The 24,844-nt window shown below is 43.3% G+C and overlaps 1 protein-coding gene and 1 long non-coding RNA gene across 2 annotated transcripts; one reads left to right on the top strand and one right to left on the bottom strand.

The window, feature by feature from the left end:
• Positions 1 to 629: 629 nt before the first annotated feature.
• Positions 630 to 24,463, bottom strand: LOC111845287 (complement C3-like). The gene is made up of 44 exons (XM_023814628.2): positions 24,381 to 24,463; positions 24,162 to 24,185; positions 23,845 to 23,886; positions 23,404 to 23,445; positions 22,917 to 23,109; positions 22,502 to 22,664; positions 22,079 to 22,149; positions 21,825 to 21,916; positions 21,457 to 21,539; positions 20,366 to 20,453; positions 20,187 to 20,292; positions 19,914 to 20,028; positions 19,710 to 19,825; positions 19,261 to 19,410; positions 18,861 to 19,076; positions 17,807 to 18,007; positions 17,423 to 17,584; positions 16,756 to 16,885; positions 13,822 to 13,890; positions 12,727 to 13,020; positions 12,031 to 12,199; positions 11,432 to 11,517; positions 11,064 to 11,203; positions 10,171 to 10,380; positions 10,000 to 10,066; positions 9,687 to 9,773; positions 8,949 to 9,152; positions 8,570 to 8,645; positions 8,254 to 8,413; positions 7,815 to 7,925; positions 7,322 to 7,472; positions 6,915 to 7,078; positions 6,610 to 6,765; positions 6,270 to 6,329; positions 6,070 to 6,163; positions 5,841 to 5,892; positions 5,230 to 5,317; positions 4,495 to 4,584; positions 3,919 to 4,024; positions 3,137 to 3,226; positions 2,584 to 2,667; positions 2,392 to 2,472; positions 1,406 to 1,553; positions 630 to 983 (listed from the first exon to the last, which is right to left on the bottom strand). Exons 1-44 carry the CDS (start codon positions 24,461 to 24,463, stop codon positions 839 to 841), a joined length of 5,259 nt encoding a protein of 1,752 aa, XP_023670396.2. The 3' UTR covers positions 630 to 838.
• On the top strand, positions 16,878 to 24,390 carry LOC111845288 (uncharacterized). The gene is made up of 5 exons (XR_002838584.2): positions 16,878 to 16,974; positions 22,465 to 22,676; positions 22,959 to 23,122; positions 23,204 to 23,242; positions 23,871 to 24,390. It is a non-coding gene; the product is annotated as an uncharacterized lncRNA (long non-coding RNA).
• Positions 24,464 to 24,844: the final 381 nt, after the last annotated feature.

Here is a 24,844-nt window from a genome sequence, read left to right as displayed (position 1 = left end):
TGCTGTCTAGTCAGGAGCGGCTCTCAAAAATCTGTCTGCAAATAGGTTATGAGTATGACATTCCACATTCCTCACAATGTGAAATCCATGGAATGACGCTATAATACTTAAATGAAGCTGACTTGCACTGAATGCTAAAACGGATCGAGCTTCTGAGTGCCCTGCTTGGATTAGAGTGACCTAACGTGGCATTGTACTACAGAAAAGGCTGCAATTCACTTTGAGTGCACTATCTTGTTCTTTCTGTTGGTTGATTAATTATTTATTAAGGCCAAAGAGTCATTATTGGCCACATCTTCGCATCTGCTCGGTTGTTCCTAGACTATCAGGCGCATGTATATTCAAAATGATGGTTTCAGTTAACAGGACTGGAGTTCACATTCAGCATTACTGCACAATAAACTGCATGCCACAGCGAAGGTCTTGGTCATTGAAGCGACTGTGAGTTTTATTCCATCTCTGTTTCTTTTATAGAACCTCCTACTCTCATGCAGAAGTCTTTCAGCTGGCATTTAAAAAAAATAATTTATAGATAGAATACATTTTTTTACTTGCCACCATAGTAGGAGTCAATAGGCTTTGTGCCAATGGTGTCATTAGCACTTACGTGGAATCAACACAACACAAAGTTTAATTGTAGCGTTTTATTGACATACATTATGGACATTCAGTGATAAAACAAATTCCTTTTTATCCAGAACAGTTGTGCAATATTGCATTGAAAAGTCATAGTGATGATCCACAGGACTGTCTGCGATCCTGTTTTCTGTTAGCCCCGCCCCACGTCCCTCCGCATGGAACTTTTGGTCACAGTGATGATTGGCGGTTGTGGGAATTCTCAAAACTGGCAGCCGTTCTCTAGAATGCTGGTTGCAAACTCCTCCATCTGGCTGCGTGTCTCCTGGAGCGACGCGTCGCTCTGGCACTCGGCCTCCGTTGGCCAGAGCTCCACCCAAGTTCTCTTTCCCAACACGTAGGTGAAGCTGAGAGGAAACGCGAATTAGAATTAGAATTCTTCAAGACATGAGGTGATCCCTCTGTTACTATCTGTGTAACACTGTGTTCCATCCAGCCATGATGACTTTTCCATTCTGGAATTACAATAATACTAATCCTATCTGTGGAAGCATAGGGCATGAAATATGATACAGGCAAGGAAGGAAGTCTATCAAATGCAGGGCATTTGCACACACAATCAGGCTGTACTTCACCTGAACCTCATTCCCTATCCTAGGAGGATAGTGGAATATACAACAGAAAGTATACATAAGTGAAACACAGACGTCTGGAATGTAGCCATTGTTCATTGTCTTTAGCCTTGCCTTCACAGAAGATTGATGATGCAACATTTCTGCTATATAACTGCTATAAACTAGGAGACCAAACTAGTTCTTCTCCGCTTCACCTGCTGGTGTCGCCATCCTGATGCCAAACGTCCTCAGGAGGTCCTATGATCAAATAGTCTCTGCCTTCCTGGAGGTCCAGACCGTTGCGGCAACCGGCATGTGATAAGAAGATGATTTTTCCTGGTGCCTGAATTCCAGTATGTGTTCCTATAAGCATGACATCCATGTAGTTAATTCTATGGGAGATTAAACGTGATAAAATGTAACATGACAGATGGATTGATGGCTAAAGAACCAGAGATCAAATGGTCTCACATTCAAATCCCACAAAGACTACATTCACATTACAAGCCTTATGGTTAAATTCAGATTTTTTTTGCTCAGATCAGATCTGCCTGTCTTGATGGTTCAGATCCATAATTACAAGCGACCTGTATCTAACTGTAATGTGAACGCATCTGTCCTCTGAAATGACATGCATGCGCACATTGATGCGTTTTTATACAAGTCACCTGTGTCACCGTAAAAAAAAAAAAACCCGCTAAGCACCTGCGTATATGCAAGACAAATAAATAAATTCATATCTGACCATTGTCATTCATGTCGCATGGCCATGAATCGGATATGTATCTGATCTAGGACCACATATGAAAGTGACTCCTTGAAAAGATATGATTGCTGTGTCCTCACAGCCCTGAAAACATCAGATCTGTGTCACAATATGGCAACAAATCAGATTTTAGTCAGCCTGGTAATGTGAACGTAGCCTAAAAGATTTGGTGTTGAGCTCCTAGTGAGCTTCTCAGCAAGATACTCTATGAATACTAATATTATAAGAGTATAAATTTGTAAAGTTTCACTATGCATAATGATTATTATTAGTGTGATAATTATAATTACCACTATTATTAATATATAGTGGTTCCAGGCTGCAGAGATTTTGAGTTACGTATTCGCACATAATCACATAATCATAATTCATGCAGACTTTTGTCTAATGAAATTTGTTACAATGGGGTTCAATAAAGAAAAAAAGAAATCTTACCTTCTTTTATAACATTTTTTATTTCCACCTCATATCTGTCATATTGGCCCCTGCTGATTTTGGAGACCCCAACTTTATACACTGTGGAAAAAGTCTCCATGAGTTTCATGGCCGAAATGTAAATACCTAAACACAATTTATTGGGCCACTTCACCTTTAACCTCTGACCTCCAACCATGTAACAATGCCTACCGTACTTGAGGCCATCGCAGGCTACATCATGGCGCATGAAGCTGGTGAGGGACTTATCTCGCTTCTTTGAGACGCAGCAGTCACCTGAAAAAGGGGATGGCGAGAGATGCGCTTCAGAGAAATGTGTCATATTTCAGTGTGAAACTGCAAGGTTGTATGAATATTGATGCACTGAAAAATCACACAAAATTATATGTAACAATAGAAAGACGTACACAATCCCAACCAGACACATAGCTATACACAGACACCATGGTACACATACACTCACAGTCCACCCATTCTTCCCTTTACATGGACTCCCCCTTCATTTCCATGTGCAAAACCCTAATCCCAACAACGACAACCTTAACACCTACCCAGCCCGAACCTTAACCAAAGTAACCCAACAAAATATAAGACTTTGGGTGTTTTTAGTTTTTTGATCGCAGTCACAGATTTTTAGAACATTGAGTTTCTCCTTGTGGGGATGGGTCCCCACAACATTACAGTAACAGGTATTTATGACTTTGGAATAGATACATCACACACACACACACACACATACACACACCTTCGGCACAGCGGCACGTCTCCTCGCCGCAGATCTGCTGCAGTTCAGCCTTTTCTCCCAGCGGACTGTAGAACTTCATGCAGCGGTGCTCTGGGAGGTAGACGCCCAACAAGAGCAGACATACTCAGAAACAGCCCCAGGGACACAGGAGTTTCTGCTTAGTGTCACTCTGTTAAATTATTATTATTTTTTAATCATAGCCCTACATGTGTTACAACTTAAAATCATTTTGGCCACTAATAATAAAAATAGTAATTAAAGAGAAGATTCTAAGGATCCGCCTTGGGCCTGTAGCCCCTGGGGGAGGCTCCGGACCCCCCTGTGACCCTGAACGGGATAAGAATTAGAGAAAATAGATGGATGGATGGATGGATGGATGGATTGAGAATTAGACAACCTGAATAGGTGACTGGACAGAGTGAATGTTACATGGAGCACTCAGTGGAAGTGAAGACCCTGAGAAACATTTAATACAGATACTTATATGGTGAAAAGCAAATACGGACATCATGGATGCTTATATATGAAAGGTATCGCAACTAAAGCTACAAAATGGTGGCCAGCAGAGTAATTGTATCATTGTTGGGCCCTTGGCTCCAATTTCTCCATGGATCCGGCTCTCTGATCCTCAGTTGTGTGTCACTTTGAACCATAGCATCTGCTATATAAATAATGAAGTAAATGCGGTTGGTGGAGGTAGACGTACAGTCTGTGTGTCCTACTCCAAGGAACCACGTCACCCCCACACCTCAGAAGGGCGTGCAGCTTAACGCCGCTTTCACCTGGGTTGTAATATTCGTAGACTGTGACCGAAGATGGCTGGATCAGTCCCACATTGAACTTCTGGAGCAACCTGAAGGAGATGGTCTCGCTTTGCGTGTTCGACACCTGTAAACAGAGGTGGAAAGTTCCGTTTCAGAAAGTACAAATCCAGACCGAGATTTTGTTTCACTGTGTCATGTTTTAATGAACGTTATCAAACACTAATACTCGAACAAAAGAAAACACATATTTATAATGTAAACTGATATTTTGTTCAAAAAAGATAGTTGCGATATCTGCCGCATGTCAGTGTGGTAAAAACACAGATTCTAACATTTGTAGGTCTTCACTGCTTCTCGAAGGTTGTGGAAGGTCTCCAACTCGCACATAACAACTGACACCCTGCAACTGGAGGTGTTTATTTCAACTTCACGTCTTATTTATCACAAACACAAACACGCACTGTACATGTGCGTAATGATCGTAATCATCAATAATGTGAGAAGTTTAAGCAGAGAACTGAAGAGCATGAACCAGCTGCTGTCCGTCAGCATGTGGAAGCAAAGATGCGTGACAACCATGGTTGCCATAGTTACCTTGAAGAGGTGAATTATGAGGGATCCCCTGTCACTCAGACTATCCACAATCTCGTAATTGTTAATGTAGCGGTCCACGGAGTTGGTCAACTGCAGGAGCACAGGAGAGCAAGGGTGAGAATAAGCCATTCGCATTATTCAAGGGTACAAGGGACCTTATGTCAACCATACTGGATTAGTGAAAATGTTAACACTTTACTTGATAGCGCACAAATAATACAGTACTATTCTATTATTTATGTATTAATTAGTTACATACTAATCTCATGTTAATTCATCATTAATGAATCATGATATATGTTTTATCTCAAGCAGTTACTAGATGTGTTACTATATCTGTTAATTCTGTAAACGATTGTCAACTACTGAAGGAACAAGTGAAATACTGGTCTTGTGTGTGTTCATCATTAATGAATCGTGACGCATATTTTATCTCAAGTAGCAACTATTTGTTCATGATCTGCACTTCGGTAGTAACCGAGTTATTACTAAATATCTGTTTGGTGTTACCGTAAAAATATATTAAGGTTGCCTGCATGGCAAAAAATTATGGACACAAATGTCTGCTGAACAAACCAAGAAAGTGAATATCATTTAAAAAGTAATCACCATTTTTAGGAAATTCATGGATTTACTGTGACAATTAGTCAAAAATAAGAAGCAGGTATGTTTTACCATTGAATCTTTAGGAATTTAAATAGGTTACTGTTGCTCTTATTATTGCTGCAATCTCACCGTTTCAAGATCTCTGGTTTCTGGGACGAACCCGGTGGGAAGGGTAATATCCAGTACAGTCATTCTGACCTCATCCTGACCCAGTGCTCTGACATCAAAGACAGGAGAAAGCGAAAGTGAGGGGGACAACTCACTTTACTGCAGAGAGGATTAAAAGTTAATTGTGAAAAGAGACACTGAGCCATAAAGATTTATCAGTAGTAAAGGAGGGGAAATAAACTTACTACCTGAAGGGCTGAAGCATAAGGACTATATTTCATATCAGCACCAAAGCAAGAATGTAACACAACAGAGAACAACTTGTGTATTAAATAGTGCCAATCACAATAACATCATCCATCCATTGTCCTATTCAGGGTTGTGGGCATCTGAAGCCAACCCAGCATAGGGCAATTGCAGGGCACACACACACACACCATTCACACCTATGGACAATCTGGCAGCACCGATTAACTTTAACATGTTTTTGGACCGTGGGGGGAAACTGGAGAACCCCCATCCGCATTAGTGTCATCTCATTCTATATCTTTGAATAGCTCAATGCTCATTAAATGCTTAATGGTGTTCTTCCAGTGTCCTATAGAATGACCTTTATCCTCTGTATTCCTCACCTCACATTGATGTCGAGTCTGTATGACCGCTCATTATCCGGGGAAGGCTTTCCTTGAAGGAAACACACAGAATCACAAAACTGCCTGGTTTCATTTCATTACATAGGAAAGAATGAGCTCTGCACACACAGAAATAATGAGCGCTCCAGTGGAAGGAGTAACATTACATCCATATAGCGCTACACTTCTCCAAGAGATTCACACTAATGGTGTGTAAAGCAAAGCCTACCATCGCTTATCTCTTCTATTGAGACCTGCAATTCAAAGTTCTTGCAGCTTTTTTTGTCCTGGTCATCAGGCAGCTCGTTGTAAATGGTCACAATCTGGTAAAAGGGGACGCAGAGATGAAGGTCATCAGTCCTCTACAATTACAACTGAGAAATATGTTGGAAGAGGGATGAGCTCACTGGCTCTGAACTGGAAACACACCTCAAGGATGCCTTGACCTTTTCCAGAAGCCTCCACCGTAAATTCCTGGTTTATATTTGTCTATGTGACAACAGAAAAAAAGAATATATATAAAAATATGAAAGCAAATTAAAAAATTTTAATGGAGTAAACATAACTTTTAAATGCACAATGTATTATCAATTGCTTTTGATATAAATATCAACAAAACAACCAACATCGACAAAAAATCAGTTGTACCAAGGATAGAAACTATATCCAAGAGTTAAAACTCTGATTAGTGTTGGAAAGATTGTACAGACTGAGACTGGTTGGGTCACCCTGAGAGAACAGGGCTTCTTTTCGTAGCTCGTTACAGTACCTTGGTGGAGCGAGCCTGGTAGGCCGTCTTGGGGGTGAAAGACCAGGTTGTGTCCCTGCGTCCATGGATGCTTAGGGCCACGTTGAGGCTCAGGTCCTGAGGAGGAGGCTTCTGGATCAGGTAGTTTGACAGACTCTGCAGGACTACCATGGTGGGCTGGTGATGCAGATAGAGAATGTGACGGTCACCACCGGCTCTGTGCCATATTATTCTGACCAGGCCTCAAATCCCTCCCCAAGGCTGTTCAGTTTATTGAGATTTCATAGAAAACCTTTGGCTATGTGGTCCGCTCTATCCCTAACAACCTGTGTGGAGCCATAGCCTCCGCCTTGTTTTCGTCTTCCATTGAGCCAGTGGAAGATGGGACCCGCTCGCTCCATCTCCCCGGTTTTCACGTGGGCGAGTAACGCGTAGCCAGTGGCCTCCAGGGTGAACAGGGAATTGTCTGAGTCTGGCCAGTGAGTTAGATCTATGGACAAGAAGTTGTAGGATCGGATACTTGGTGGGATAATATTTCCATGATACTAAATGAAGACAAAAATGTTCTTGATCCTGTTTGGTACAGTCCTCTGCCTTATTTGATTTGCATCCTTAACAACCAAAACTTTTGTAATGGTTGCTGTGATTTCTGTGATAGATTGTTAAAGTCAACATTAAAGGAATTAACAAAAGTGTTTTGTTCATTAAAGAGGCAAACCTGCAAGCACATTACCTGTAGAAGCAACCCTCTGCATGTGGTCTCTGAGGAAGTCTCGGTCTTCGCCCATCAAGGCCAGAGCATACGCTGCGATGGCCACGGAATAGGGTCTGCTCAGCCGCGGCAACTGATTCCTCAGGTAGCTCACGGACTTCCTCATTTGGTTCTGGAAGGTCAGTGGCAGGAAGATGCACAAAACCACAACAAACAAACCAACAATCAGAGATTTATGATACATTAGGACACTCGAGTACTAATATGTACGTCCCAAATGAACGACTGACAAGGATAAAGTCAGAAAAAGAGCACAATACCCTATCATCCTGTGTAACAACTCATAAGGACACAAAGATTAAGACTAATCTGCTGCCAACAGAGTGAGCCATTAGATCAAAGGCCAGCAAATGCCCGGATCAGTAAGTCATGTGAGCCGATTGCTCAGTTTAAACATGGCACCTCCCCAGTCTGTGAATGATAGTAGCCCTGTCCCTCTCTCAGGGGCAGTTACCTCTGTCGATAAGCCAGGTTCATGGCAGTCCACCACAGCCTTGGCTTCTGACATGGCTATCAGCACGAAGGCTGTCAGGGTGGCTGTGGACTCCACCCCTTGTATACCTCCCTGGGGTGAACATGAGAGGGTGAAACAGAGTGAGGGAGAGTGACACACCCCTGACACGCGTCCGGGTGAGAACATGTTACCACTCATTGGCAAGCAAATATAAATGTACAAAGTTGGAATTTACATCTGGGATGCACCTGGATAATGGAGCCCTCTCAATGTAATTGATACTTTCTACTAGGTCCATATTGACATATTGACAATTCAATTAAATTAAATAGTTGTTCTTTCAAAAAGGACATCCAGATGAACAAAAAACAGCAAATTAGCAGTATGCCAACAATGCCAGGCAGCCAATCAGAGACTGTGTTAGAGAGACGTGGCTTACAGTCATGGCGGCTGCGTAGACCGGATTGTCTTCTTTGAAGGATCCATCCAACTGCTGCTTCTGCTTCAGCAGGTACAGCAGGGGGCCGCACAGGTGCTCCTGATTGATGCTTACAATGGGGTAGGTCATGGAAAAGACCTTGACCACGTACGCTGTTATCCTAGACGGTGAAGGAAGGGCTCAGCAGTTTGTATGACTTTATGACCTTTACTGTTTAGTATAGAACATCATAAAGTACTCATTTGGTGACTGGTATTGGACACAGTGACCATAATCTGGTCTCAGTCAGGCCCCATCTGCAACAAACTGGTGTTACCATGTGCTCGTTCCTTCATTCCGATATGGTGGGTATGAGTTGTCTTTCTTGGCGTATGCCAGCTGTTTCTCATAACCTTGAGGGAAGAGAGTTAATTGGTGGCATTAAGCAGTCACTTGGAGGGACCTATGAAGGTCTTTATCCTCTATAGACAGAGCTAAATGCTAACTTGACACATTTTTCAAACTGTCAAGACGAGGAGCGGCAGCCTGATTTAAAGGTGTCCACACTCCGCCACTGTCTCCTGACACCTTTGTCAGATGTGGGTTCATGAATCCCTTCACATTCAAGTACAATTTGAGGAGAAATAGCACACAGTTGTTGCTATTTTTGTTTTCTTTGTTCTTGGTGCTTTGCCCCCTTCACCCGCACCCCTCACCTTTCTTGATGTATGTGACGGCTTCGAGACGCCGCTGCACCCCCACGCTCTCCCACTGCTGCGCCCGGTCCAGGTAGTGCGTGGCGATGAGGGGCAGCGTGATGCTGGCCAGGTTCTGCTCCACGCAGCCGCCCGGCATGCGTAACAGCGAGGCCAGGGAGTCGTCGCTGATAGAGTTGTCGATGGTGTCGGCGATCACGCTACCTACCACAGGCCAAGGGTGGAATGTTAGTCAGGATGACGTGTAAACACAAATGTGATCTCATACGGCACGAGTGCACACACCGGGAAGCACATTATTTTATTTTAGTACCCAGAATATGCTCAACCATCCATCCCTTCTTTATAGCCATGGTAAGCCTGTATCCTATACCAGCAATCACAGATCACAAGGCAGGGAGCACTTTGGATAGGATGCCGGTCTAAAGTTGGGCATATACTCCCTTCCACAGTCAGACAATATGGGATATTCAGAGTTATGCATCTACCTGGCTGCATGTCTTTGGACAGCAGAAGGAAACTAGAGGACCTGGAGAAATACCTGCGTAGATGTGGGATTCAAACCCCCAGTCCCAGAGATGTGAGGCCAGGCACAAGGCCACCACAATAGGCTCTTTATAATTTCCATGCGACTTGAGAGGCTTTCTACACCAGCAACTCAGTGTTTTAAACAATTTTTGAAAAATTAAGGTGCAAAAAACAGTCAAATCGTCCCATGAATCTCTCTGAAATGCTTACCTCGGACATTGATGTATGTCTCTGGGATTGAATTGGGCACCACAGAATCCAACTTGATGTTGGAAATCTTTACCAGTTGTTTCCCATCTACAAATATTTCCACAGTGTCAAGATGCATAGCAAAACAGTTAAGGGCTGAGAAACACAACACTACACAGATGTGTGATCATCTCTTATCATTACTGAACCTTCAAAATGTTTCCTAAAGTACTTGCACCGATCAAACTGCTGAGTAAATTCTTACCTACCACTCCCTTCATTCATTAGAAATGTATAAAGTAAGATGTTCTTAAAATAACCATTGAGTACTCACCCTTGTCACCTTGGAGTGATGGGTTTAAAACAAAACTTTGAACTTTGGTCTTCTGCACTCCTTCCAACTAAAAGGTAAAAACAGACATTTGGCTAAGAATGAAGGATTCAGTAGGAAAAAAAGTCGACAGATCAAATGAGATGATCGGCCCCGGTGAACTGTGCGACTCACCACAACACGCAGTCGCTTCCTCACGCCGTCGTGTCCGGTGAAACCGCGACCGAGGACCTTGATCTCGAGCTCCTGCTGTCCGGCCTTCAGCGGGATGATGGTGTATGGGATGGCCCTCGAGGACTGGGCACGGACGCTCACCTCCTGCCGGTGATCCTCGGTGAAGGCCACGCTGCAGATATCTGTCGTCTTGTAGAGGATCACGATAACCTGAAGCAGAAAGGCAGACAGTGAGGCACAAGATCTCTGCGAGGATGACGTTTAAAGGAAGGTCATCTGGGTTATGAGGCAATGGCTTGTTTGTGGTAAAATCTGCCTTTATGGCAAGTTACTCTAAAAATTATGTGATGCTAAAGGAAATTAAATCGGGGGTGATTCTAGCATTTTTTTAAGGTGGGGGGGGCATAAGAGGGGTCATATTTCATAGAGGTGCCAAAGGGGAGGGAGGTACTCCAGCGGCCAATCAGCCTTTAGATGGAGCCATGTGGCCACACCCCTGTATATTCCCCAGAAATAAAATAACGTCAAAATATGATTGTGATTAGTCAGTTATCTGTCTGACTCTCATCATGTAAAGCGTTATACGCCACTCCTGGGCTACATTACAGGCCCCCTTTTGATCCTGACCAGGATAGGGACTTAGAGGATGGACAGATAGATTGATCTCTACTTTTACTAAAGAAATTCTCAAGAATACGGGCAGCACATTGGTAGCAATCGGTAGCAAATATTCCACACTAGGTGCTTTTCCTATTTGAAATTGAAATGTATAATGATTAGGAGCAGTGTATTCCACATGGAATGAAGAGATTTTATGCAATGGGAACAAATCCCACTAGACTGTAGGAGACTTGGAGAAGGTCGCAGGTACATGCACTGGGCTGTAGGCTTGCCTCCATGTCTTGGTCGTTGTAATTGTGGATGACCGCTTTGACCTCCACTTGCTCATTTCTGGCTACAGAATACGGCAGCCGCAGGTCCACAAAGAAGTCCTTCCTGGCCACGATATTATAGGGGTCTGCTACACAAAACCCTGGAGACAAAGTCGATATAGCGGGCAATGTCATACTGATGTTCTGTAAGCCTACGCCTCGAATATAACAGAAAATAGATCAGTATCAAGCCTTTGCACACAACTGAGATTTGTTTAAAGATTGATCTTCAAAGCATCTGTAGCAATGCAACTGTACACATGAACATTAATCCATGGAGTCTCTTCCTTCACATGAAGGCTCTGTCTGCCAAATAGGGGAATGGCTACCTTTGGTGGGAGACGAGCCAATGGCGAGGATGCCCCACTTCGTGATGGAGTCGGGAAGGGCTGACATCACGGTATGTGACGCCAGTCTGAGGACAGGACCGCCAGAAACAAAGAGACGAGAAATAAACACGAGCGAGGGGAACCCTTCTCTGCAGCAAGCCTCTGGCTAAGACACTTATTGCTTGCAATGTCTTTACTGCTTATCCAATTTGAAGTAGTCAGCTTACATTGAGAGCATCTAACTGTTCACATTCAGGAAAAGCACATCGCTAAAGCATACAGAAATAGGCTCTTGGGACGTGAACCAGAAACAGTAATGGGTTAAGACCGTGAGCCTTGACACCTGTGTACTCTGTGCAGCTCCCAAGAAGGAGACCAGTCTCAAATTCAATCATACTATTTATCATAATATGTCAGGATTTCTAACGGTCATTCCTGGGTCTCGTGATGCTATTCAAAATAGCAAAAGAAGTGGAACACTTCATACTGGTCATATCCAGCCATTATGACCATGAGCAGCATGTTCAGCATCACAGGACTATTCCCTTGGAATAATAACATAATAATAATAATAATAATAATAACAAAATTCTTCATACCCATCTCCATGGCCGCTTGCTGGACTGTGCGGCAGAGTGATTTCATTCCACAGCCAGGTCTCGAAGAACTTTGAGCGGACATAAACATCGCGCTCTTTAATCACGTCAGCTTCTTCCTCTTCCTCCTCTTCTTCATTTTGTTTAACAACTTGCTCTGACCTAGATTGTACTGTCATGACAAAACCCCCACAAATAATCAAATGGGCCGAGGCACCGTTAAGCCAGTTCATTTGTGCGTCCCACATATATATTGGCTGTGTCCTAAACCAGGGGCTGCATTGTTGAAGGATGCAGTCTGTGAAGGAGTGGCCTTTGTATGCTGCAGTCTTGCAACAATGCAACAGAAAGCATTGTTAAATGGGACGATCTGGCCAATACATAATTTCCTCGTTGCGTCATCAGCTGTTCCCGCCCTTACACTTAAGTGATGAAACGTTGCTCCTGTCGCCTAGCCCGTACCGACCTACAGTCCATTACCTCGGCACAATGAATCTTGGGATATGTTGAGCTGTGAAGGATACATCGGATGGATCCTTCATGACTCAGCAAAAGCGCACATTTCTAGTTCTACATTGTGACACATTCGGTTTCCGAGTTCAACCTTAGAAGGATGCAGCCCCTGAAATCGGACACAGCCAAAGACATCAAATGACCCCAATCATTGAAAACAGATATTTATTTTGTTGGTCTAATCACCTGAAGGCATGGATTGCAGCATAAATTTTCTAGCCATTGTTCTGACCGGACTCTGCATAAATGGAACATGTCGGCTTATAGCAAAACCAGTAGCAGGTTCAGTGATGGTGGGCCTGCTGGTGTGGCTGTCCAGCTCCTCTCCCCGGTACTGCGAGCAGCAGTGCAGGAAAGCCTGGACGCACTCGAACCCCTCTGTCACGTAACGTGATCGCCGGGCACAGGAGTAGTCCATGGGGATCTCCCGCATGCCATCCTGACAGCACCTCCGCAGGGTGCGGTCTTTATACTGGTCCTCTGGGGCAATGGAATGGAAACATCCGGAAAGTGAGTGCTAGTGCACGCTAACACCTGACACCTATTTACCGGCAAAGGTAGTGTTTCCTAATCCGATCCTCAGGGACCCAAAAACGCGGATCATCTGTGGGTCCCCAAGGACCGGTTTGGGAGACAGTGGCTGAAGGTAAACACTGTAGTAGCTGTGCAAAGTGTTTTTCAAATATGAGGAAAGTGTTGATCAGTTTCGCTCTTGGGAATGATGAGCTTGCACTTCTTTGGCAATGTGTCTAAAGCTGTGAAAAGTATCCCTGTCCTGCCCTCTACTGTGTGTAGTATCATTTGACTCCACTTGATCAAAGGAGTAATATGTTGCTCTGGAACAGACCCTAATCCTGAGAGCTGTACCCAATTCCTCTCTGTCTCCCTTAATGTTGCATAATTTTTTAACACAAAAACATTTTCTGTCTCCCTTTCATTATGCAGAAATTTTACACAGACAGCACTGGTGATCTACGTGCATAAGTTTATTCCAGTATCTGTAACCCTCTCGCCATTTAGTGTTGCATAATTTTCTAACACCAAATATTTTTTTGCTGTTTTCTGTGTAGTTCCTTATAAAATTTCACGCTATCTTTTAATATAATTTCTGAATTCAGTACAAACTATGAAACTGGACCAATGACTAATTTTTCTTTTATAAAATGTGAAGTTCACTTATTTGAAAGGTTACGCAAATAAGAATATTGGGCTATGACACTGAACAGAGGCAGTTTCTGTCTTTGCACTGGTGCTATCTCGGAGGTATCATCAGCCACTCACCAAGTGTAGACTTGTTCTGTAGTATCCTCACAGAACGTCTCCTTCTGGAAGACTTGGCACATTTAACGCCTACAGGTGAACCGTGGGACATAAGAATGCAATAGTCAGTGATTATAATGCGTGATGTCCAGTTAGGTTTGGCCAGTATCTAATTTTTTATATCATCATACAGTCCAGATATTACACTGCAGTATTTGGTATTTTAACATTTTCAAAAGCAACACTCTTGTGGTATTTTAAACAATAAAATCTGCAAAGCAACTTTTATCATTGATTTTGAAATACTGCAGTATACCATAATACCATCCATAATACCATCCAACCTTCCATCTTGCATTACTGTCTATCCAATACAATTTGGTGGTTAGCCTGGGAAAAATCATGAGTTATATGTAATATAAATTCATAATATTCTATTGTAACAAGGTATTGTGTAGATTCTTTTAGAAAACACCATAGGCAGCATTGGCCATAGATAAGACAGAGAAATCTACAACTCAGATTTAGTCAATAGCCAGTTCTGAGAAATGGGTCAATGAGACGACTTGACTGAACACTATATGTATTAAAATAATGAGACATGACAGAGGAACTAAAACCCCTAAGGCTAGACAGCTCTGAACGTCTGCAGAAGCCTGCAGGATAACCCGTGAGCCCCGGATCACATTATCCAGGTCCGTCCCTGGGGCCCTGTTAACCCGAAGATATGGGAGGATCCTTTTCCATAACCTTCAGTACAAGGTGGACTTGGGAGACTCTGTCAGGAAATACAGAACCCAGAGCAGGAGACACCTAGACCAGGAAGCCAGGCCATCGCAGGGCATGCACTCACACACAATGGGCAATTTACGGATGCTAATTAGCCTCACTGCATGTCTTTGGGCTACAGGACGATCCCAGAGTATCAGTGGAAAAACATGGAAAGAACATGGTGATCTTCACACAAGCAGAGCAGTGACAGGATTTGAAGAACCAGCCTTGGAGGTTTCAGGCAAGGGTGCTACCCACTAAACCAGGGTTTCCCAATTCAGTCCTTGGGGACCCCCAGACAGTCCATGTTTTTGCTCCCTCCCAGATCCTGGGAGCAAAAATATGAAGTGTCTGGAAGGGAGCAAAAAACGTGGAGCTTCTGGGGTTCCCAGAGGACTGAGCTGGGAAACACTGCACTACACCATAAAACCACTGATATATACTTAACAAATATAGAATACAGACCAGCATGGCAAATACATTTGACCAAGAAATACAGCCGTGGAAAAAAAGAAGAGACCACTCTATATTCTTAAACAAATCTGCATTTTTAAATCGTAGTTTAATTGTGGTTCTGTTGTAGAGGCTACGCTGTGCAGCAGGATGCTTTCAGGTTAAAAATTTCCAAGACAGCAGTACAAGGTGAAGCAGGAGACACTGGGAACAACCATAAACCAGCCAGGCAAAGGGAGGAAGTGACATTCTAATGCCAGAGATGACCATTAATATCTGACAGTTTCTCATGAATCGAAGGATGACATCAAGTAAACTTCAAAATGAATGGGAAACATTAAGTGCAGGTGTGAAGTGCACTGCTAGGATAGTTCGTATCAGGCTCCTAGAAGCAGGACTGAGGTCACATAAAGCAAGGAAAAAGCCCTTCATTAATGAGAAGCAGGGAAGAACCAGGTTGCAGTTTGCAGAAAAAAATATATTATTCACAGATGCTCACCCATAAATTGAGAAATGAGTGAAACAACAAAAAAATTGTGCTGTGGTCTCTTCATTTTTTCCGCGGCTGTATAAACAACAACATCTCATGTACCTTCCATGTACCGTATTTTCCGTACTATAAGGCGCACTAAAAAGCGTTTGATTTTCTTAAAAAATAACAGTGCGCCTTATAATCCAGTGCGCTTTAAACGTGGATTAATTTCTGTTGTGCACACTGAACTTGAAGCGATTTGAATGTTTTAGTATTGAAAAGTGAGTGTATTGTGTAGTGCTTCACGTGTTATAAATTAACAATTTCAAGAGTTATTATGAATACGCTGACTTTTGATTTAGCGGTATAGGACCGGATTATAAGTGTTCAATTTTGAGTTATTGTTAATAGGCTGACTTTTGATTTAGCGGTATAAGACTCTTGTTTTTTTACGTGTTAAAGAGTAGCGAAGACGCTCATAAACGTATGAACAATGTTGACAGTCATTGTGAACACGTGATGTAAAATAAATTTTGGTTGACTGGCTTATCTCACTGTTTTGTTTTGCTTAAAGCGCCTTAAAGTCCGGTGCGCCTTGTATGTGGAAAAAGTTTGAAAATAGACCACTGATTGACGGTGCGCCTTATAATGCAGTGCACGTTATAGTGCGGAAAATACGGTAGTATAATGGATAATGTTCCTCCATGTCTTGGTCAGGTGATCGCATTCAGATTTGCCAAACACAAGCTGCTTCAAGGACATAACTAAATTCAGAGTCAAGCCATTTCCTCATCACAGGTCCTACCTAGATGCCTAGCCCATAGTTTCACTGCCAGTCATTTCATGGCCAGCTAAGATCTCTACCCAGCACCCAAGGACATGAGAGATTCATGCCTTTAGAACAGAACACACAGAAACCGTGTTTGATGTCAGATGATGTTAATGCATATATGACCCACTGACTCCTATCTGACTGTTACACTCACTGCCTCCAAACTGCAGAAATGACCAACTCTGGAAATTCCATTCCTGTTCCTGACACACCAGCCCTACAGTAAATAGCATGTTTTTTGACACTGGAAATGTACCCTCATCAGTTTATCTCATGGAAAGCAAACAGAGAGAGAATTGATCCAAATTCCCACAAAGACAATCTCTGGACCGTTACAACATGTAGAGAACAAAGTTCAGACAGGCTAAGGGCTAAAAAAACAAGAAGAAGGAGTTGAAGAAGACGGTGATTGTGATGATGATGATACCTTGTCGTGTGTCTGTGACCCTCACGTTGTTGGAGTGGAACGTCAGACCAGCATCGCTGAACACCCCCTGGCTGTCCTGACCTCCACCCTGGGTGCAGCCGATATCACCTCGCTCCACCACGTTCCAGATCTGGAGGAACATAGGGGGACGACAGGCGATGCAAGACAAGACCGAAGCTGTGGATCTGCTAGCAGGATTAGCTTTGAGAGAAGAATACGGTAAGCAAGGAGAAGTGTGAGCTGCAGAGATTCCAGAAGAAAAACACTACTGAGATAGGCAGACATCACAACTGTACACCCCCAAAATGTAAACCCCACTCAAAGAGGACGTGTAGCCACTGTATCCATCTATATCCTATGCCATCATGACTATCAATGTTTAGATGCTGCCCATTGCATTTCGCCCACACCCAGCCTGCAAGAGAATAATGTCTTTCAAGAGATTAAGGTATAAATCACCTTCTTGTTCTATAGATGCAGTATTTATTGCTCCTTAATCATAATCATAAGATGTGGTTTAGAGTCAGGTGTGAAAAGGACAGTTATGGTCAGTCTTGGTCAGTCACGGACAGTCATGGACAGTTCCAATCCACATAAAGCCCAGGATCTCTCTTCCCCAGTTTCTTGCCCACAGGCTTCCACTGGACTCCAACGGTAACACCCTCACCTTGCTCTGGCTCAGCCTGTTCTGGTTGTTGAGCAAAAACACTGCATTGTCCACTGCCAGCAGGCTCACGCTGGTTCCGGGGTCGCCTCTGATCTCAAATTTAAAGGGCTTCCCAGGTTGGTAAATAGGTTCGTTGCCTCCTTCTGCCTCAGTGATTTTTAGCTGAGGCCGATAATAAAAAGTAAAGGCATGTTAGGATAGAGATGTTCATACCCTGAGTATCCTTTCTTTCGTTCTTTCGAAATACTTCATCAAACCACAGGTCAACCAGCAAATTCTAAATCCAGCAGTAATACATATTATCATCAGTACTCTTAGAGGTTCCTTCTGCTCATCATCTGACCCACCACAGCAAATCGGCACCTGTGCACACACAGAGCTCACCGTGCCCACGCATCTGTCCACGACGTCCACCCACACCGAGTCTGCCACCACCTCTGACGTGCCCACCCACGGGAGGATGTAGAAGGCCACGAAGCGGAAGGACGGCATCATCTCTGGGGTGACAACCAGAGGGATGCTGGTGACAAGCTGGCCGCTCCTGGGCATGTGGTCTGCGACAACGATCTTGCCCTTGTTTAACACCTAAGAGCAGATCAAGCACAGATGAGCAGAAGGTAACTCAGTCATCTACAGCAGTGTTTCTCTATCCCTAGACAGTCCACATTTTCCCTCCCTCTCAGCTTCCTGCTTCCTCTGTCTCACATTGCACTTGGACTGTCTGGGGGTTCCTGAGGCCTGGAGAGGGAAAAACTAATCTACAGCAATTTTAGAATTAGGTGATCAGTGGTCATTGCTAACACACCACAGCACACAGTGCGCAACAACGCAATGCGTCCTCTGCGTTTAACCCATATGTGACTTTCGTGACATAGCAGGGGGCAGCTAATTCAGCACCCGGGGAGCAGTGCTTGGGGGCGGTACCTTGCAGGTCGGGATTCGAACCAGCAATCTTTCAATTACAAGTGCGCTTCCCTAACCATCAAGCCACCACTACCCACTAAAAACACTCGCGTTCATATAAAATAAGAACCAAGAGAGTTTAATGACACAAGATGTCAAGTATATGTATCACTGGAGCCGGGAGCCGAGTGTGATGAGCAGAGTTGAGTAGGAGGGGCAATGTCGAGTAGGAGGGGCAATGTTGAGTAGGAGGGGCAATGTCGAGAAGGACAGGTTTATCATGTGGAGCAGGAGGGGTTTATAACGAGGGTTAGGATATCAGATAACAGGCCCCTCATTATGAACCCCTCACATTGTGCCTCCTAACCTACATTGCCCATCCAACTCTACATTGCCCCTCCCACTTGACATTCAGCTCCTGGCTGCAGTGACATGCCTCTCCAAGAAGTTGCTGTTCATCAAAGTGGGAGGAAATTAATGTTAGCGTTCTCCCAGAAGTGGTAATGTTAAAGCCACTACCAGGATCACAACTCACCAGGTAAGTGAAGTGTTTGATGAGGTCTTTGTGCGATTCAACGGAATTCCTCATGTGGACCTCCATATTGAGGCGGGCTCCCACAGATACTTGTCGAGCTCCACCGGAGATGTACAGGTAGTTTTGGCTCATGGTGTTAAATGGGGTGTAAGGCCATACCACCAGCTGCCTCTTGGCTTGGTGTTCTGCCTTCAGATCACTCTTTGTCGTCTCAGCCTACAGGATGGGCCAAACCAGGCAGCAGAAGCCAAGAGACAAAAATAAATTGATGAATAAAATGACAAAATCCATTTGCCTTTTCAAAGGATGACCAAGCGGCAAAGGCTTTAGCCAATGGTGGCACAGCTGCCTAAGGCAATACCAGCATCAGGACTTTGTTCAAGGGCAAAGCAAAACTCACGGTTATGGTCTGAAGCTGAGGGTTTGGGGGCATGTTGAGAGACACCTCGCTGACCCCTCGGTGAGAGCTGATGGCCACGGTGTCGGAATTCAAGGTCAGCTTGAATGGGACATTTGGAGCTGGTGAGCCATCGTGATGGGTCACTTGAACCTGGACAGATTTGGTGGAGGGGTGGTGAGCTAAGGAACATAGATAAGCAAGCTTTTCTTTGTAGCAACTTGGTCCAGGAAACAGACGTGGAAGTAATTGATTGATGGGGTTTAAATATTACCCCTACAACAAACTTCAAGTTAAAGAAAAACACTACTAATGGCCAGGACTTATAATAAAGCAGGCTGCAGGAAACTTCAAACAAGGTCATTTAATTTGATATTTATCTGTATAATGAGTACTGGTGACAATGATGATGATGAACAGCAGACAGATTGTTGTGAATAGTGCTGCATTACCATGAGATCAAACGGCAAACCAGGCTTGAAGAACTTAGAAGTATCTTTGAAGGAAATCTGATAAGGAGACTCCACAATCTTGATGCCTGACCTCTCAGCTTCTACAAGGTCACTTCCTGGTACGGACAGGCAAAGCTAGCATGAGGGTCACGTTTAGGTCTCCCCTTCTTCGGTTCAATCTCAGGGGCAGGTGGGGGACCTCACCGGTAGATGTCAGGACAGAGGCCTTGACGTAAATGGGGCAGCCCACCAGCTCTTTGATGTTCGGAAACGTTTTCTGTATGTCGGACATCTTCAACACGGCCATGCCCTTTTCCAGCTGCAAAAAGCACAGTGGGTATGAAAGCCACATGCAATGCTAATGCAGGCTGAACACAATGGTTTACCACAGGTAAAATGAAGACCTCAAACAGCATGAATCCCTTTTAATTAACTCTTCACCACCCAGGACTGCCGGTTCACATCCATTCTACTCACATTCTCAATGAGCTTCAACGAATGAGGCAACCTTCTCTTTTCCTTGTTCACCTCAACACCAAAGACCACGTAAGCAGTCCCTTTGACAGGCTCACCGTAGAGATAGCTGAAGCGAAACACAAGAACAATGGATTTCAGGGAATTTTGACTTTTTCATGGCTCACCGTGCCACAAATTACCTTGCCGTGACCTCCACTTCCAGCTCACTGTCATCCACGCTGAAATAAGGCTTATTCGGTGTCAAGGTGACATTGAATGCAGGAAGCACTGAAAAAAACAAAACAGATTACTTGTAGAAGTGAGAGTGTAATAATCAAAGGAGCTGTTCACACCTGGTATTGACGTGCATCCTGGGTAATCCGATCACAAGCAGGCAGCGTTAAATATGTCCGTTCACAACCAGTGTTAACATGTGTCTCGACCGACTGTTAATCGGATCTCACTTTCCTGCAACTTATTTCAATAAACACGTAAGTCACTTCATAATCTGCCGAGCATTAAAAGAAGGAGGATAAATCAAAGGCTATTGGCGAATTCCGGAATAAACAAACCGTCTAGGAAATTTGTAATGAATGCCATAATACTTAAAATGAAATAAATATATCAATAAATTAATAAATAATTATTTCAATACTTAATGCGTCCTTTTATTTTTGAATTATTCCACAATTCATAATGTTTATATTTTACGCATAATCTTTAAACTGTATTTCGTAATAACATTGTGATTTTCTCTCGACAGTCATTATTATAAAATATTATTTCACATAATATTTCATATAATGCAAATGTGATTTCTTAAATAATTCAAATTGTACTTCACACTACTTTTCACGCTGTAGGCATGAATTTTTATACCGCGTCAACACTATACAAATGTACGTATTAAAAAGGTCTTTCAGTACTTAGGTTAATACTTTTCTATTCAAGAGCAAACGGGTTCAGTCTGTAATGTATTATGTTAGTTGACATATGACAATAACTCGGCTTTTAATCATAACCAATGAAGCTCAAAATTTGTGAAAATTTCAATGAACCAGTTAATTGTTTTGTCAGATATGTTATTACCAGGTGTGAACAAGGCCGGTAATCCAATTTTATGACAATTTAGATCAGTGCGTCAGGGCAAAAAAAATCAGAACGTCAGACATATTTTTACATTAGCCCTGTCTAGAACATTCAAAACCATTCTAATGAAGTTCAACTGACTAGCTATTATTCTCAGCCTAGATTACCATGCATGTTTAACGCCACCTAAAAAAACACTCACCATATTTTTTCACTTCAAATTCTGAGCTGAACTGGTTTTGAGGCCAGCTGTCAAACTTTGCAAGAATCTTCCATACCCCCTCACTATACAAAAACAAGCAAAGAAAGTTATTTTTGAAAAATCATCCATCCACCAACCCTGCAGACAGAGCCATGGTGGAGACTCACACCCTGGTCCTGGAGGTATGATGCAACAGGGCTGATCACTGCACCACCACACTGCACCACAACACTGCACCACCACACTGCACCATTACAAAAAAATATTTAACTAAAAACACATTTTTTTTTCTAGCACATGTAAGTCACTATTCAGCCCTATGTCTGTAATCACACATAGTAAAGGAGATAATTGTCTATTAGACTTACCTTACAATGTCTGGTAATCGATAATTCTCAGAGAAGATTCCATTTCTGGCTACTGACCGTGACACTCCATGGATTACTAACCCATCGGGATTCTAAAACACAAAAGGAAACCATCACCTCTAAGGCACAAATAATACATTTATGTATAAATGTAATATTTCTACAAGTCACACTGTAATAACTTATTTGCAATCAGAGTAGGTCTCTCACTATGACAGTCACAGAACAGCCCCCCCCAAAAAGGAGTGTCCTACCTGGATCTCAATGGCGACTGAGCTGTTGACGGCTCTGAACTCAGGGTTCGCCACGTAAGCCCTGTAATTCACTTTGCAAACCGGACAAAAAAAAACAACATTCTAACTGAAAGTCCCCTTTTATAGAAGTACTTTGCATGACAACAGGGACGAACTGCTAAGCCAGGAACCCAAGCCAAGATGATCCTTGACCTAAGACTCTCGACTTTTTCTACTGTAGTACAATGAACAAAAATCTAAAATTACTTCAAATAATGTCAAGTTGTTTTTAAGCCTTCAGTGCCAAATATATATTTACATAATATTAAATATATTTCCCTGTTACCAGCTATAAGGAGTTCATGTAAAACATGTCATAATAAATGTAATGTTTGTTTTTATTCTAGGTGTTCAAATGTAGATGAAAATCTCTAAGAAACCTACATATGTCGCCAGGATTGAAGACAGGCTTGTCTGTCTGGATGAAGATGTATCCAGAATGGAAGGAGACCATGAGGACCTTCTCAGCCACATGGGAGCCAAAGTTCACCGTCAGGTACACATAGCTGTTGGATTTGGACTCCCTTGAGAAGCTTTTGGATGGAAGCTGTCAGTTATGGTAGGTGTCAGTAGAGACTGATGTTACAGATGTAATGATATTTCCACAGTTATATGTTATTTGATCACAATGTAGCTTTGGAGAGATGAGTTAGTGTGCTTAACCAGTGTTTCCCAATCCGGTCCCACAGCCGGTCCACGTTTTTGCTCCCTCCCAGCTCCTGTGGACTGTCTTTGGGTCCCTGAGGACTAGATTGGGAAACACTGTGCTTAACTAAAGACAAACGAATGCTGGTCAGACCTGTATAGCCTTGAGTGCCTTGTAATCATTGTCCTTCCCCAGGTGCACCGTGTCATGCAGTAATTGGATTATCCGTTCTGGGAAGTCTTCAACTGTTATGGTCACCGTCAAGGGCTCTGACACCCCATTCGCCTCCAGGTAGATGTTCTCGTCGCTGTCTGTCCTGAGGAGGTTGGGAGCCAGCAACACAAACCTAAAGAGCAGAGGTGAGGTTAAGGAGGAAATAAGTCCGAAACACAGACATGAAGAGCAATGCATGTTTCACGGCAACATCTCTTTCTTTGCAGATGCTGAAATCCACAGTGACTTTCATACTTCTTACTAAGGTGAGCATTTACTTAAATACCTCATCCAGGTACCTCTTTGCTCAGCTGCATAACAATGTCCAGCCAGCTGTCTTCTCTTACCTGGGTCTCCCTCTTTCTGACAGACATATTCTAGCGTTCCATATTGACGGCTTGTAAAGGTAGCAATGAAACACGTGTACCTGGGTGGGGGGTTCTGGTCCAATACTGGAAGAGAATGCTCCCTGTAAGACAACACAAGCCATTAGCTGCTGGGTAAAGTGCAGGTATGAGCTTACGGCTCAAAGCACAAAGGAGGTTTGTTACGTTTTAACATGAGCGACTAATAGCTCCTATATCTTTAGAGATAGTGAGATAATGTTACTTCTGGTCAAATCAATTTCATTGTCATTTTGTTAAAATCTGCAGAATGATACAAAATATCAAAATAATAATAATACAGTGATTCAACTTCTGTTATGAGTAACATTTATCTGATCCTTTTATCCAAAGCAACTTACGGTAGAGGGAGGGGTTATAATTTACACACACGCCTCAGGATTTGAACCCATGACCTTTGCATTTTAGCACAACACTGTACTTGATACAGGTTTCCCGGAGGAAAGCGATGTAAATATACTAACCATGTTCTCTGTCGCCCTAAAAGCAGTTTGCGGAACAGACGTCTGAAAATCAGAAATACAGTCACATGTCACAGCAGCATGGAATCCGCAGGCCCAGACCTGACCAATGGACATGAGTGCATCTATTCAGAAAGACGATGCCCTTCAACTCAGTGTTGGGTATGACATAATCAAAAATCCTGCTTTCCTGCACTTCAAACTATGTCCTGTGTGTGCTCCAGATGGAACATTCTTTTGCACAAATTAAAAAACATATTGAGCAAGACATTGAAGAACATGAATGTCAGCAGCATTTGTGGTGGCGAAGAGACACGTACCCTTGATGGGGACGATATCGTGTGCTGAAACGAAAACAAGATTCACCTATCACATTGTATCCTCCTGAAAAAACTGCATTTCTCCTGAGTTAGAACAACCACGTTCACAAATTGTTTACTGTGCATTATTAAAATTTAAGTTACAGCTCTTAAGCACAAATCTCATACCAGGAGATGTAATATCATACCATACAAATGACTGGGAGGAAACCGTCTTACCTCTCTTGAGACACAAACTGGGACTGGAGGATGCAAAATGAGGAGATGAGGCAGAGGGCCTGGAGATGATAGACTGAAGCCATCACAACGCAAACTGAGACCAGCAAGCCTTGGGCATTGAGGTGTCAGCGAGGCTCAGGTTAATAGATAACCACTGTGAGCTTTACACAAACACACAGAGGCTCTGAGCTGACTGTGGATTTCCCAGCATTCCCTCTGGCGGCCCGTCCTCGCTCATCCACAGCCCAGGCTATAGCAGCTGAGCAAAAACAATGAGTTCCATCCAGAGCTGATTTTATGGGGGGGGGGGAGGTATTGGGCCCCCCTAAAGATTCATGGCCCAGGCCGCAGCCCGGGATGACCCTTACATAAGTCCGGCCTTGGTTACACCAGATGATGTCAAAATTATATTGTTGCAAAGAGAAGTTTCAGCTGGCCTGGATTTTGCTTTTATCTCCTCCAAC

Source organism: Paramormyrops kingsleyae, chromosome 5, assembly GCF_048594095.1.
Source record: "Paramormyrops kingsleyae isolate MSU_618 chromosome 5, PKINGS_0.4, whole genome shotgun sequence".
Classification (NCBI taxonomy): Eukaryota; Metazoa; Chordata; class Actinopteri; order Osteoglossiformes; family Mormyridae; genus Paramormyrops; species Paramormyrops kingsleyae.
The sequence above is the reverse complement of the archived record's forward strand: the minus strand, read 5'-3'. Positions and strand labels throughout refer to the sequence as shown.

What these genes read in the sequence shown, in the direction of transcription:
- LOC111845287 (XM_023814628.2), bottom strand. Translation starts at nt 24,463, where the DNA reads ATGGCTTCAGTCTATCATCTCCAGGCCCTCTGCCTCATCTCCTCATTT. An exon ending in GGTCACAGACACACGACAAG is followed by an intron (nt 13,891 to 16,755) that starts GTATCATCATCA and finishes GTTCACCTGTAG; the next exon opens with GCGTTAAATGTGCCAAGTCT. An exon ending in CTACGAATATTACAACCCAG is followed by an intron (nt 3,227 to 3,918) that starts GTGAAAGCGGCG and finishes TCTACCTCCCAG; the next exon opens with AGCACCGCTGCATGAAGTTC.